Source organism: Amphiprion ocellaris, chromosome 7 (assembly GCF_022539595.1).
Source record: "Amphiprion ocellaris isolate individual 3 ecotype Okinawa chromosome 7, ASM2253959v1, whole genome shotgun sequence".
NCBI classification, from domain to species: Eukaryota; Metazoa; Chordata; class Actinopteri; family Pomacentridae; genus Amphiprion; species Amphiprion ocellaris.
In genome coordinates, this window is record NC_072772.1 from 32,330,633 (window position 1) to 32,344,142 (window position 13,510).

General features: G+C 40.3%; 1 protein-coding gene across 1 annotated transcript in view; it reads left to right on the forward strand.

Moving 5' to 3' along the window:
* The window catches only part of gpr4 (G protein-coupled receptor 4), a 54,285-nt gene extending 41,095 nt beyond the window's left edge, over nucleotides 1–13,190 (forward strand). The window contains exons 2-4 of the mRNA XM_023292211.3: nucleotides 3,833–4,575; nucleotides 6,617–6,881; nucleotides 7,447–13,190. Coding sequence (XP_023147979.1) covers nucleotides 4,447–4,575; nucleotides 6,617–6,881; nucleotides 7,447–8,168 — 1,116 coding nt within the window. The 5' untranslated portion in view covers nucleotides 3,833–4,446 and the 3' untranslated portion in view covers nucleotides 8,169–13,190. The remainder of the gene's footprint in view (nucleotides 1–3,832; nucleotides 4,576–6,616; nucleotides 6,882–7,446) is intronic.
* Nucleotides 13,191–13,510: the final 320 nt, after the last annotated feature.

Here is a 13,510-nt window from a genome sequence, read left to right on the forward strand (position 1 = left end):
GCTGGCAGTGGTTTGTCAGTGGCATGTGGTCCTGCTGTTTTATCTAATGAGGAAGCGGAGTCTCTCTGTGGTGCTCAGTGCTGACAGATGTGATCGCAGCTCTTTGATTGTCGAAGGCTGTGACTGCAGGGTGAAGGAGAGATATTTCCAGACGAGTCCCCACCAGGATCTGTGTCCGAGGTGTCGTTTATGTAATAAACCTTCAACCTCGGGAAGTTGTTGTGGTGAAAAACATTAAATTGAAGATGTAAAGTCACTTTGTACATTTAGGAATGTAGATACAACACTACATCATACAATATGTGTACGCTACCGTTCAAAAGTTTGGGGTCACACAGACGATTTCATATTTTCCAAGAAAACTCACACTTTTATCCATGTGCTAACATAACTGCACAAGGGTTTTCTAATCATCAATGAGCCTTTCAACACCATTAGCTAACACAATGTAGCATTAGAACACAGGAGTGATGGTTGCTGGAAATGTTCCTCTGTACCTCTATGGAGATATTCCATTAAAAATCAGCTGTTTCCTGCTAGAATAATCATTTACCACGTCTACAGTGAAATGAACTTTATATTTTGACTTTTGGCAGTAAAGATGCATCTTGAAGGTGAATATAAGATTCTCTCATTGTATCTAAATTGTCCTGAATCATAGAAAGTAAGCCAGAGAAGTTAGACCTATTTACACCAGGGCAAAATAGAAATAATGGTCTTTTTACAGTTCGGAGAACGAGTGAAGGTTCACTAAAAGATTAAAAACAAAAAGCCTTTTCAGCGTTCATCAGTCAGCTGAGACGCCGTTGGCTTGTCATGTTTTGCTGTTTTGGAATTAAAATAGTGCAAACAAAAGCTTGAGGGGATTTAGAGGAAAAACAAGCCAGTTTACCTCCAATGTGACCTGCACATATGAAGGCAGTTAACCAAATAATCCTCACTCTGCTGTGTGTGTGTCGAGAGATTACAGTAGATTCGTGGTTCAGCTTATCAGAACGCATGTTTCCCCAACAAAGATTTATTTCTGACAAGGTCACCGCTGAAATTTTGTCATTCAGGATCCTCATGTGTAGTGATCATCATTTTGAGTCACTGACGGTGTCTTCTTTAAACTGTTTAAACCTCGGAAGCCTCATCCTGCACTTTTAACCAGGAAAATTCAACCTTTCTGCCTTGTCGCTTTGGAAAGAGGCTTCACATGTGGGAGATGCCCGGTACAATCACAGCCTCCTCTGAAAGCCTTGATCATGAACAGCGACGTCATAAAGCTCATTGCCGTTGCAGACTCCTTCCTCAGTCAGGCTGAGTGAGTCTTTGGTCTGATATCTGCATGTCTTCACAACAAGATTTCCATTTAAACTTAGGCGTATGTCCACTTTTTGAAGGAATAGATTGTTTTTGGCCTGCCTGATTGTTGCATTAGCGCCAGATTCACATCACAAAAGAGTCATTCCAACTCAGTTTATGGAATGCCACACTCATGATGGTCTTTAATTTGATGGGTTTTTACTCGGCCAAGGAACGATCGGCATACGTTTGTCTGTCTGCAGACATTTGAATGAAATTTTCAGGGAAGGTCAGAAATGATACAAGACCAACTGATTATATTTTGGCAGTGATGCAGCTTATAGTCTGGATCCACAGATTTGTTTAAGATTTTTATATCATTGTGAGATAGCAGCACAGCGTCACTGTAACCATGACAACAAGTGAACACTACATCAGCTGCCTGCTGACGATCACATGATTGTGATCCTACTACAAATCCACCACTGCAGACTTATCAGGACTTATCCATCAGAAATGATACAAGGAACAGCTGATTAAATTGTGGGGGTGTTTTAGAGTCTCATAAATTCCCACCACCTGCTACATATTTAGGTCACGCGATTTGATATCCATACATAACATACACATGCATAACAGACGCATGCTCAGGTTAATTGGTAACTCTAAATTGTCTGTAGGTGTGATGTGACCATGATTGTTTGTCTGTATTTGTATCCCTGTGATAGACTGATAGACTCCAGCCCCACTCGACCCTAATGAGGATTAAGTGGTATATAGATAATGGATGGATAAATGAATATTGATCGAGTGAAAATCTGTGGCCATAGGTAACATTAGTGTTTTTTATTTAAAAATGCTTTAAAAAACTAGACAAATATGAGATGGTCAGGTGTGAACCTCTTTTGAAATTTGTTGAATTGAAATGGAATGAGCTAAAAGCAGCACTTTGCCATCAAATTTCTACAAAATATGGACTTTTTCCATTTTCCACGAACTATTCATATGCACCAACCATCTGAATAATGAACCTCAGACAATAAAATCTACTCAACAGTTTCAGGTTTTCCAGACAATCTGTGTTTATTTCATTTAATTTACATCAAATGATCAAACTGGACACAAAACACATGCTAAATACTTACTCTGAAATGCTTCAAGCTCTCCACCCATATAAGGAGTTCTGATTATTGTTTTAAGATAGTTTACAAAAATGCATTTTCTGGTGGGTTCTAGCAAGAATAACTTGATATAATTATATTTTTAACTCAATTTCATGCCTTTTTATCATAAACACTCCACTGACCACTCAGTTGGCTCCACAGGTTGATAATCCTTCACAGTTATTCCTGAAATCCATCAGTCTAAGAGGTGTGGAGAGAAGCTGAAATGTACATAAACTGTGGAGGGAGGTGGTCAGCAGCGCTTAAGAACGTATTTAGGCAAAGCGATTGAAAGCACATGTGGACTGACATCGACTGCATGCAACATCACCGAAGCGATCCAAGGTGTAAAAACAGAGGCTGAGACAAATCCAGAAACTCTCTGTCACTGCTGTTAACGCACATTCAGGTCATGTTTATATTAGGGCTTACATAATGGTTATCATATGTCCTGGACTCTGTGTTTCCGCACTGTACAAGGTCTTTCTCTGGCTGTACAGTCTGTCAGCATGTTCTGTGGTATTGTACCAGATGTTAGAGAGTCTCTGAGCAAATGTCACCCAGATGAAGTCCTGCTGTCTCACTGTACCGGCTGCAATAAGTGTCCCTCTATCAGGCTTTGTCTTGTCTCTCACACAATACTCCTGAATGTTCAGCCAGCAGAATCCAGAATATTAGAAGACAAGGGCTGGACTGTGTGTGTAGAGGGTATGCTCATTCCACTCAATTCTTAGTGGTTTGTTTTTACCGCGAGAAGGATGAAATTCACTTCAAATAACCAAACCAAACCCCTGAAATCTGCAGGTCTGAGTGTTGTAAGACTGTGCAAATGTAGAGCACAGCAAATAAATACAGCAAATGAGCCTGAAAGACAACGCTTTATGATGTAAGGAGAAGGATGCTGACACATGAAATAGAAAAATGGAGTGCATTCCTGACCAGTATGAGCGCTGGAGAATGTAAATTACTGGACAAAGAACATAATGTTTAATTGAAGTTTTAGCTGCAGCCATTACTAAGTCATGCTGTGTAGACAAACTCTGTGCAAACTCTAAAACTGTCAGCAAAATGTGCAGAAAACGATGCAGGAGATCTATAATTAGAGCAGTTTCCATTTACTGAAATGGTCTTGGGTTTTAAATATTCTGCTTTAATAAGGTGAGACCAAATCTAAGGTTCTAAAGACGTGTAATTGTAGATTGATTTGCAAGAAATGACCCTGGTTTCTATTTTGCACTCCTTGTGTTACAGGTTTTCCAGTTTGAAGCTGCCCTCTTTATCGTATTAATGTTGCACTTTTATTGCTTTTATGACACAAATATGCAACAAATCAGAGCACACTTATTATAATTTAATGGCCTCTCTGCTCTTCTCTCTCGCAGATCTGCAGGAGTTCACAGTAAATGGATGGCCTGTCAGCTCCGGAGTGCTGAAGCTCTGTAAAGTCATTCCTGTGTTTTAATGCGAGTATCCCTGAGGAGTTTAGTGTGTCATCGGGACCTTGAGACGCTGCCACACACACACACACACACACACACACACACACACACATGCACTGATGTTCAGCCTCATAGCTCTCACAGTAGACCTGGCAGACCTCTAATCTCTGAAAGATTGATGAGGTCTTGTCCAAGCGCAGGAGGCCTGGCACGGTGTCGATAAGGCGGCTTTCATTTCACCACGTTTTACTCCTCGCCCCTGCCTTTCTTCTCCTCTTTTACTCCACACTGAAGGACATGGGGGCCGGCTTTGAAGCGTGAGAGAGGATTATGACATGCCGAGGCCTCTGGGCGAGAAGGGGTCAGTGTTTTAAGAAACAGGAACCATGAAATGCCCTGAAAATAACAGTTCCGACTGCTGCATGGATGCCAGAGTCGACATGTCGCTGTCAAACTGCTGGAGCTGGAATATAGTGAAACTACAGAGAGGAAAAACGCAGAGCTGAGAGTAGCTGAAAGCACAAAAAGCACACAATCAGAGAGTCTCACACAGGACAATGTGCAACATCTCCTTCTGTGATGTGGACAGTAAGGTGGACCAGTTCTTCCAGCCGACGCTCTACATCATAGTCATCGTTCTGGGGCTGCCCACTAACTGCATGGCGCTGTGGGCCGCCTACATGCAGGTAGAGTGGACACACACACACACACACACACACACACACACACACACACACACACACACACACTGGCTCACACTCCACCTGTCACCACCACTGGTCACTAATGTGTTACACTAAGCAGTGGTTGAAACCGACTGGTGGGAGCTGCCACTTAAAAGGTCACAGGCTTCATTGGATTCTAATAGCAGGATTTATTTTGGACTGTTTTTCCATCTTGGTTAAATAACCAGTTTCTAGAGAAACCCTCAACAAATCTACTTGCAAATAACAATGTGAACACAATTAAGGTACTTAGAATCTTCATCTTTTCATTTGAATGTCAATCTTGTAAGTTTTAGGTCTAAAATTTGTGTTTAAAAGCCAAAAATAAATGAAATGATCCAACAACCAAGTGTTTATAGATGCAAATGTCTTCAAGCTGTGAGGCCCTGGTTTGGTTCCTGGCTGTCCCCTGTCTTCCTACATGGTCAATATCTGAAAAAAGAGAAGATAAAATCTAATTTTATTAATTCGGAAGAAAATTCTTATGGCAGATATTGTTCAGAGAGAAAAAAAAGTGACATATTGTACAAAATGCAGTGCCTAAAAAGTAGAAAAGCAATAAGATGTGAGTATGATACATTACTGAAATGAAATAAGTAAGATAAAATAAGGCTAGACTAGAAAAGCAAAAAGGAATGCTGGCAATTACACTGAGATAATAAGTCAGTTCATACATGATAATGAAATACTGCACCTGAAAAATGATATGAAATGAGATATTGCACATTACATTGACAATGTTGTACATGAAAGTGAAATATTGCACATTTAAGCAAAATGTTGCACATGAAAATGAAATGTTCTACATGAAATTCAAATATTGCACCTGAGAAATAAAACATGAAATATTGCACATGCACAGGAAAATGAAGCCTTACATTATCATACAACTAGTACTGCACAAACAATAAAGGTAAAAATGTCAAAAATTATGTTTCAAAAACCTGCAAAACTTAAATGCACACTGAAGTTGGGATACAAATGCAGAGTTGATTTAAATGCAGCTGCTTTCTGGGGTTCACCTTGTAGATATTTATACCTGCCACACAAGGATGTCTGGACTGAAAACAGCAAGCAGTTCAAAAAAGCAACAGACAGAGTTTACTTAGCGAATGATGCCTCTAATTTACATGACATTTTCCAAGTTACATGTCCAAGCCTGCCTGCTAGATTAGGTCCTCAGAGGCGTTGAGATATTTTCCCAGACAGCATCAAACATTGCCAGTGTTTCCCACAGAACGTCCGTTTGCTTTGGCAGCAGAGGGATGGATTCTTATTGACTTTTCATTCAAGCGAGTCCAGTAACTCGAATCTTTCGAGGACAAACTTCATTAAAAATGAGCAATATTTCAGTGTGATATTGTTGTTTGTGTTCCATCGCGGCGTCAGGGCCACGTTTCAAACTTCGGACAATTGATTTTTTTTGCTGGCGAGAGTACACAAAGACTCAGATAAGCATCAGTGTGCTGTGTCACCTAGGTACATTAAAGGTACAGCCATTGTAGTGACCAAATGACCAAGTGACAGTATCTGAACTGAATCCTAAACATGAGCTTACTTGGTTTATTTAACAGGGTGGATCTGCCTAAATAATAACTGTAATATCAATACTGCAAGGGGAAACAGAGCTATCCCTTATAAGCTGAATTTCAATCCAAATGCTGGCAAATCACATTAGACAAACACAGTTACCTCATATGTTCTTTAGCTGCAGCATATAAAGACAACAAAACACATATATTTATCTCATAAGGCATGAAATATGTTTATCTGTGAGAGAATATACTGACCAAACCCAACCAGTCGATCAAAATTTTTGCATATCTTCTATTCAGGAAACCAAAGGATTTGCAACTAATGCAAATGAACACCTTGTTTGCATGTTTTTTGTTTTTGTTTTTACGTTTGTATAAAAACGATACATTGCACCTTGTTTGAGCTGTAAGAATATGACATGACCATACATTTACTCCTCTCCTCCCCTTCTTCACACTCCCTCCAGGTTCGCCAACGCAACGAGCTTGGCGTCTACTTAATCAACCTCTCGGTGGCCGACCTCCTCTACATCACCACTCTTCCTCTGTGGATCGACTACTTCCTGCAGCACGATGACTGGATCCACGGTCAGGAGAGCTGCAAGCTGTTTGGATTTATCTTCTACACTAATATCTATGTCAGCATTGCCTTCCTCTGCTGTATATCACTGGACAGGTACCTGGCTGTGGCATATCCTCTGCGCTTTGCGAAGGTTCGACGGATCAAAACAGGTACGTCTTTAAAGCAGCATAACTTGTGCAACTTCATCACCTCTGATAAAGCAATTTTATTAAAGTACTTTCAGATCTGACACATTGTCTGCTGCACCCCATCCTGTTTTTCCACCATTAAGATTAAGAGACTTAAGGGCATGTGCATCTACAGGAAATTCAGCTTGTGCAGAGATAAGATCACTTCCATGTAAGACAGAATACAAATAACTACCTTACCCAGGAAATCTGCAAAAGACATTACACTGAATACTTTTTAATGACACCTACCTTGAACCCAGTTTTGAAACGAGGCCCCAGACAAGCAGTACAACATCTAAATTTTGGATGGAAGCTCTTCATTTAGACAACAGTAAGACCTTGAAACACCATTTTTGTGCAAACAAAGATGGTATTAGTTTTACTGTTTGGCAAATGGCTACTTAGATTGGTACATTTTGGCCACGTTTTTATGTCTGTATTACCAAAAACATCCTGTTTTCCTTCATTGTCATACAGTATGAACACAAGCCAGAGAAATAAAAATGACCTGAATGTCTAATGTTTCTTTCCCATCTTCTTGCAGCCATCCTGGTCAGCGCCATGGTCTGGATCATCGAGATCGTCGCCAACTCCGCTCCTCTCTTCCACGATGAGCTCTTCCAGGACCGCTTCAACCACACCTTCTGCTTTGAGAAATATCCCATGCAGGACTGGGTGGCAGGGATGAACCTCTACAGGACATTTCTTGGCTTTCTGGCTCCGTGGACAGCCATGCTCATCGCCTACCGAGGGATCCTCGCAGCGGTGCGATGCAACGTCTCGACAGAGCGTCAGGAAAAGGCCAAAATTCAGCGTCTGGCTTTGAGTTTGATTCTCATTGTTCTGCTGTGCTTTGGACCGTACCACATCCTGCTCCTGGTGCGGAGTGCCATGTTTCTGAGGAAGCCATGTGACTGCAGCTCAGAGGAGACCCTGTTTGCGGCGTATCATGTATCTTTAGCGCTGACCAGCCTGAACTGTGTGGCTGATCCCATTTTGTACTGTTTCGTCAATGAGGGGGCGAGGCACGACGTCGGCCGAGCGCTCTCAGCTTTACTGTCCGCTGCCTGCCACCGGCGCTCCTCCTCCTCGCCATCGCACGCCGACATACTCAACGCTGGTTCGGTAACCATGGAAACGCCGCTGTCGGCAAAGAAGCAGCCCTGTGTGTACGCTGACGGAGGCAAGACGAGCAGCTACAAGACCGAACTGGTGGCTCTGAAGGAGGAGTGTTTACAGATGACCATCCTCAGTGTTAAGAAGTGAACGTACCGTAACAGATCCAAACCGTTCAGAGGAAACTCCTATCACTCCCAGGGTCTGGTTTCTTCAGGATGAAATCAGATGCAAGCAGTGGCTGTAGACGTGTGAGGTTAAAGCTTCCACTAGGTGGCACATTAAGAAGCCAACGATGTCAACGAAATACACAGTCTGTAGTCTCGGTAACAGACGGATGTGAGGTGGAAATGAACAGAAAACAGTTGAATGTTGACAGAGAAGCTACTTCGTTGTTGTTAGATCTTCACCACATGTAGGGGGGAAAATTCTGCAAACAAATTAGGTTTGATTTTGTAATGTGGTTTGTAAAATAACATTACAAATATGGAGTTTCTTGCATTCCAATTACCTGTTCACACATTAAGGTTGTCAATTGTATGTTGCTGATTCTGTTCAACTTTCAGCTGTACAGCTGCGCTGCATGCTACACTTAGCATGTCAGCATGATTTGTGGTTGGAGCAGAAGAAACTTTGATCTGGCGGTGGCGCTGTATGAAAAGTCAGGGGATCACCAACATCCTTAGGATTCAAATTCACCCATGAATCTCTGTACCGAATTTCACATCAATCAGTCCAGAAAATGTTGAGATATTTCAGTCTGGATCAAAGTCTTGAACAAATCGACAGACCCGCCAACAATGTGACTAATAAGGATCTTAACAAGACAGTTTGGATATTTGAACTATTTCCGTCTGTGCCAGGAGTCGTTTATGATGCCGAAGAAGACACTCTTGAATATTTAAATATTAAAACAGGCCAGTCTGTGCATGGCTGAGTGCTGCAGGTGATCCGAGAGGAGACTCACTGTCACATCGACGCCCAACCGGACAAAAGGCAGACTCTGCTTTGGAATATGAATAAAGAGCAGTAGGAGGTTAATACAAAAGATTGAGGATTAAACATTTGTAATGCAGTTTGGAAATGTCTTTATTGTTACAGCAGTTTTTTTTTTTTGTTGAAGGAAATAATGAAGCCTTTTTGAAGTACCTCAGCTTGTAAACTGTGACAGCATGAAGGCTTAGAGTCAAAGTGTCTTTCTTTTGTAATGTGAACCATGTTTTATCTCTTATTTTTACCACATACAGCAAAAAATAGATATATCTCACGTCACTGAGATATAAAACAGCCTTTTACTGCATTCTGGTTAGTCTGAAAGTTTCACATTTAACTATATTAGCGGTATGTTGTGGAGCTGAAAATCAGTGTCATAGTTGTAAAACAGAGATTTTTTTTTACAGTGTGAGTGCATGCATTTGCCAGTAATCATAGAAATATGGGAACGTACATGCTGGAGGTATAAAATCTAAGTTTTATTGCTTTAAAGTTCTGACAACATTGAGTCTGCTGCGGATAATCACATCTAACCTGCCTGGATTCAAACTACATGCGTGAGCTATGGCCCAGCTGACCCAGTAACATTTACATTCCTATTACAGACAAAAGCCTTTTAATTAAGTCCTGAACTTTCAAAATGATATGTAGAACATTGTTGTTTTCAGTTTCATTTGTCCTCGCTTAACATGTTGCACAACAGTCTTCAGATCTATTCTAGTTTCTCTAAATTGACAGGATTTATACATTCCTCCATGAGTCACATGGCTGCTAACATGGTTTGTCATAATAGGGAAGGAAATTAGGAAGTATTAATCTATGCATTTTTTTAAAGTGTATTGAGGAAAAGATTTATTGGAATAAACATAAAACCATCTCCGACCCTGGAGGATATGGCTTAATTAAAATGAGCAATGCAGCATTGATTGTTTTTAATGACTCTTTCCAAAATCAGCAGTTAAAAATTTATAGCATTTATAGCTTTTCTACATGAAGGTTGACTGATTTTAATGTAAACATAATTGACAGTTTTAATAAGCCAGTTCTAGAATAGCTGCCATATTTTATTTCTAGAATCAAGTGAGAGCTGTCAAAAAATGACATTGATTGACTGATGTTATTTTTCCATTTTTGGAGCTTTTTTTTATACAGTAAACCCAACACAAAGTGACCAAATAATGCAAATTTAGTTCTCAGCATTTGCAAACCCAAAAATGAGCATTTTAAATAAAAAATACAGTAAATTTGATTCCAAAAAACTAAATCAACTCTCAGCCTGATCTTTAAACTTTTTTTTCAGTTTGCTTTTCTGTGCAGTCGTATGCTTTTGTACCTTTGGATTAATGGTAATAACATTTCATCAATGCATCTGTTTACACTGTAGGATTCTCTGCTGTATGCTCAGAAATATAGCATGAATGATCTTCCTTGTGTGCAGTATTATGGCTCATTAATCTCCAGTTCAAGGCAGTGATTTAGCGGAGATAAATAAGTGCCCACATTGCGGTTACACCTGCATCCCAGCAGCGGTGGTTTTTTAAAAAGATGTTTTCTCGGCATGGAAGCACTGCTCAGCTCAGTGCGGTGATGTAAAGTCAAGTCTGTGGAAACTTTCAGCTTGTTAGCGTCGCTGCTCTACCTGCCGCTGGTTTTGTCGTGCATCTGTGTGTCGGTTCTGAGAGGAGAGGAGGTGCCGGGCTTCATATTGTGTATTTGTTCATCAACAGTGTCAGTGAGAAATAAATTATGCATATGAACCTTTGCTTCTACCAGTGTTTGTTTGTTTAAGCTGCATGGAGGCAGCAGCTGGATGGTGGCAGCTTTTTTAAGAAGGAAATAAACTGAAGGAAAACAAATTTGACTGTTTATCATCATATTCTGTTTTCTTTACTCCTTTTCTTTTTGTTTGTCTTGTTGCCATCAAGTGTGATAACTGCAGGACACTGATGATTAAACTTGTTTTGAGCAAACTCAAAGCTAATCTGAAATTCTTTAGATGAGAAAACAAAGGAAAAGGTAAATTTATTATCTAAAGACCAGTTCCTGACTGTCTTCCTGGTGCATTTTTGACCTGCTTTGTTTACCAGAGTTGCACATGCACAGAAGGATCACTGTCAATATTTTGCATGTGCTTCATACAAATGGCTAAACTAAACTGGCTAAATTACAGCACACAGACTACTGATTTTATTCATTTTCTTTGAGTTTTATTTCTCCGTCTGATCTGGTCTCCTGAGTAATTCCGAGCGGGACTTTCCTTCAAATTTGGAGCAATGTTCACTCAGACTGAAGGATGAACTGATTAGATTTTGTTGTTTAAGATCAAATGTCACTGAAGTCTCACCAGACATTTTTTGTTGGCCATAACTCAAGATTTCCTTTGCTATTATGACAAAATTTCCCACAAATATCTAATAATGTAAAAAGATGAAGTGCTAATATTTAAAAGGGTGAAATGGCTGTTTGACTGTTATTCAGCACCAGAACTCAGAAGGAGCAGAAGGAGTAATTTTGACCATATTTCATGTTTTCCTTTATGTGCTTTCAGGCTGACTGTTGAAGTGAAGCCTCCACATTTTAATATATACATACGCTACTGTTCAAAAGTTTGGGGTCACTTTAACATTAAATGAATCAGAAATGCAGTGTAGACATTGTTAATGTGGTAAATGACTATTGTAGCTGGAAACAGCTGATTTTTAATGGAATATCTCCATAGAGGTACAGAGGAACATTTCCAGCAACCATCACTCCTGTGTTCTAATGCTACATTGTGTTAGCTAATGGTGTTGAAAGGCTCATTGATGATTAGAAAACCCTTGTGCAGTTATGTTAGCACATGGAGGAAAGTGTGAGTTTTCATGGAAAACATGAAACTGTCTGGATGACTCCAAACTTTTGAACAGTAGTGTACATGTTTCTTTTTAGTAATGTCCATTTATGAATCATTGTCTGCTGTCTTTGCTGCAAGTTTGCGTATGTATGAGTATGAGTCTGGACAGACATGAATGTAAACTAGTAATTCTATATACATCACATACATTTACTGGCATTTGTTGTGAGTGAAATCTCACTTTGTATAGAGATTTGTTTAACTCTGTTTTATGTAGAATCTGTTTTTAACTCTGTCAGCAAATTAATAGTGATTAAAGACAAACTCATAGAGTTAATCAACTGCTAATCGGGAGTGTTAATTGGTTGGCTTCACCGTCTGTATACAACAAAGCATGTAAAGTATCTTCTTACCTACATTTCCGTTATATACCAGTAAATAAGGTGCTTTCTGGGTATTAATGTCACATTTGAATGCTAATTCTCATCTTAACTTTGCATATTGTGATTTATCACTATTGTTCACTGTCACATGGAGTTAAATTTACCCTCTTGTGTGGACAGAGATACAGCAAACACTTGACAGTGATGAGTAGTTTACTTTTACTCCAGGGGAAAGAGTGTGGACATGTATCCCCATTAAAGTGCACAGCAGTCGTAGGCTTCTCCTTTGCCCTGAGGTGTGGCCGTTCAGAACAGTTCTATACACTTTCAGTTGGCCGACATGTTTTATGACCTGCTTTGAGGCTTTAACATACACAAACGTATATCAGAGTGGCTGCAGATCAGGAAACACTTGTGTTTTCTCTAACTCAAAGTCTGCAGCTCCTCCCTGCAGGGCTTAAAAAATGCAGGCCAGGATCATGTGTGCGGACATGGAGGTGAAACTACCAGATTCACATATTTTCAGTCCGTCTTGTGTGAAATCACCGCAGAGAGACGAGGACTGGGGCGCTGCCAACACAAAGTCACCTTCTTCACTCTTCACTTCCACTTGTTCTCGACTCCCAGAGCTGCACGGCTAATGAACCACACCAAGGACAAAGTGTACAAGCTGAACATGTGGGTCTGGACCTTTCTGTGTGTATTTTAATGAATGCTCTGTGCATCCTTTCCATTGTACATCAGTGGGAATCCAATATTTACGACCTGTCCTCAGGATGATGGACGCATTCAGTCTGTGTTGTACAAGACAGGACAGTCTGTACATGTGGGTGAGACAAGGGAGGAGGAAGAGGATGGTTTTGTGTAATATACAGGAGTGAGCACATGTAAACGTGTACTGTGCACTTGTATTTTTAAATGTTAGTCTTACAGCATGTTTGTGGAATAAAAACCAAGCTTTCATACATGCCTTCATGTTCTTAAGAGCAGAGAAAGGATGTAAGTCGCTGTGTCTCTGATTGTCTCCCGCCCTCTATGCTTCACTGGTCACCTCTGCTATAGGACTATATATAGAAACCCACCAGAGGCCACGCTGTCATTAGCAACAGCTCACCTTATTATGATAGTGATTTATCATCAGGTAAGTGTACAGAAACACCCGCAGGACACAAACAGTGGTGGTGCTGGCTTTTTTTCTTTTATTCCATTTGATATTGTGATTTCTTTCTGGTCTGAGTTCAGCTACAGAGGTAAAGGTGCAGCAAACAGTTCAGGCATATGAA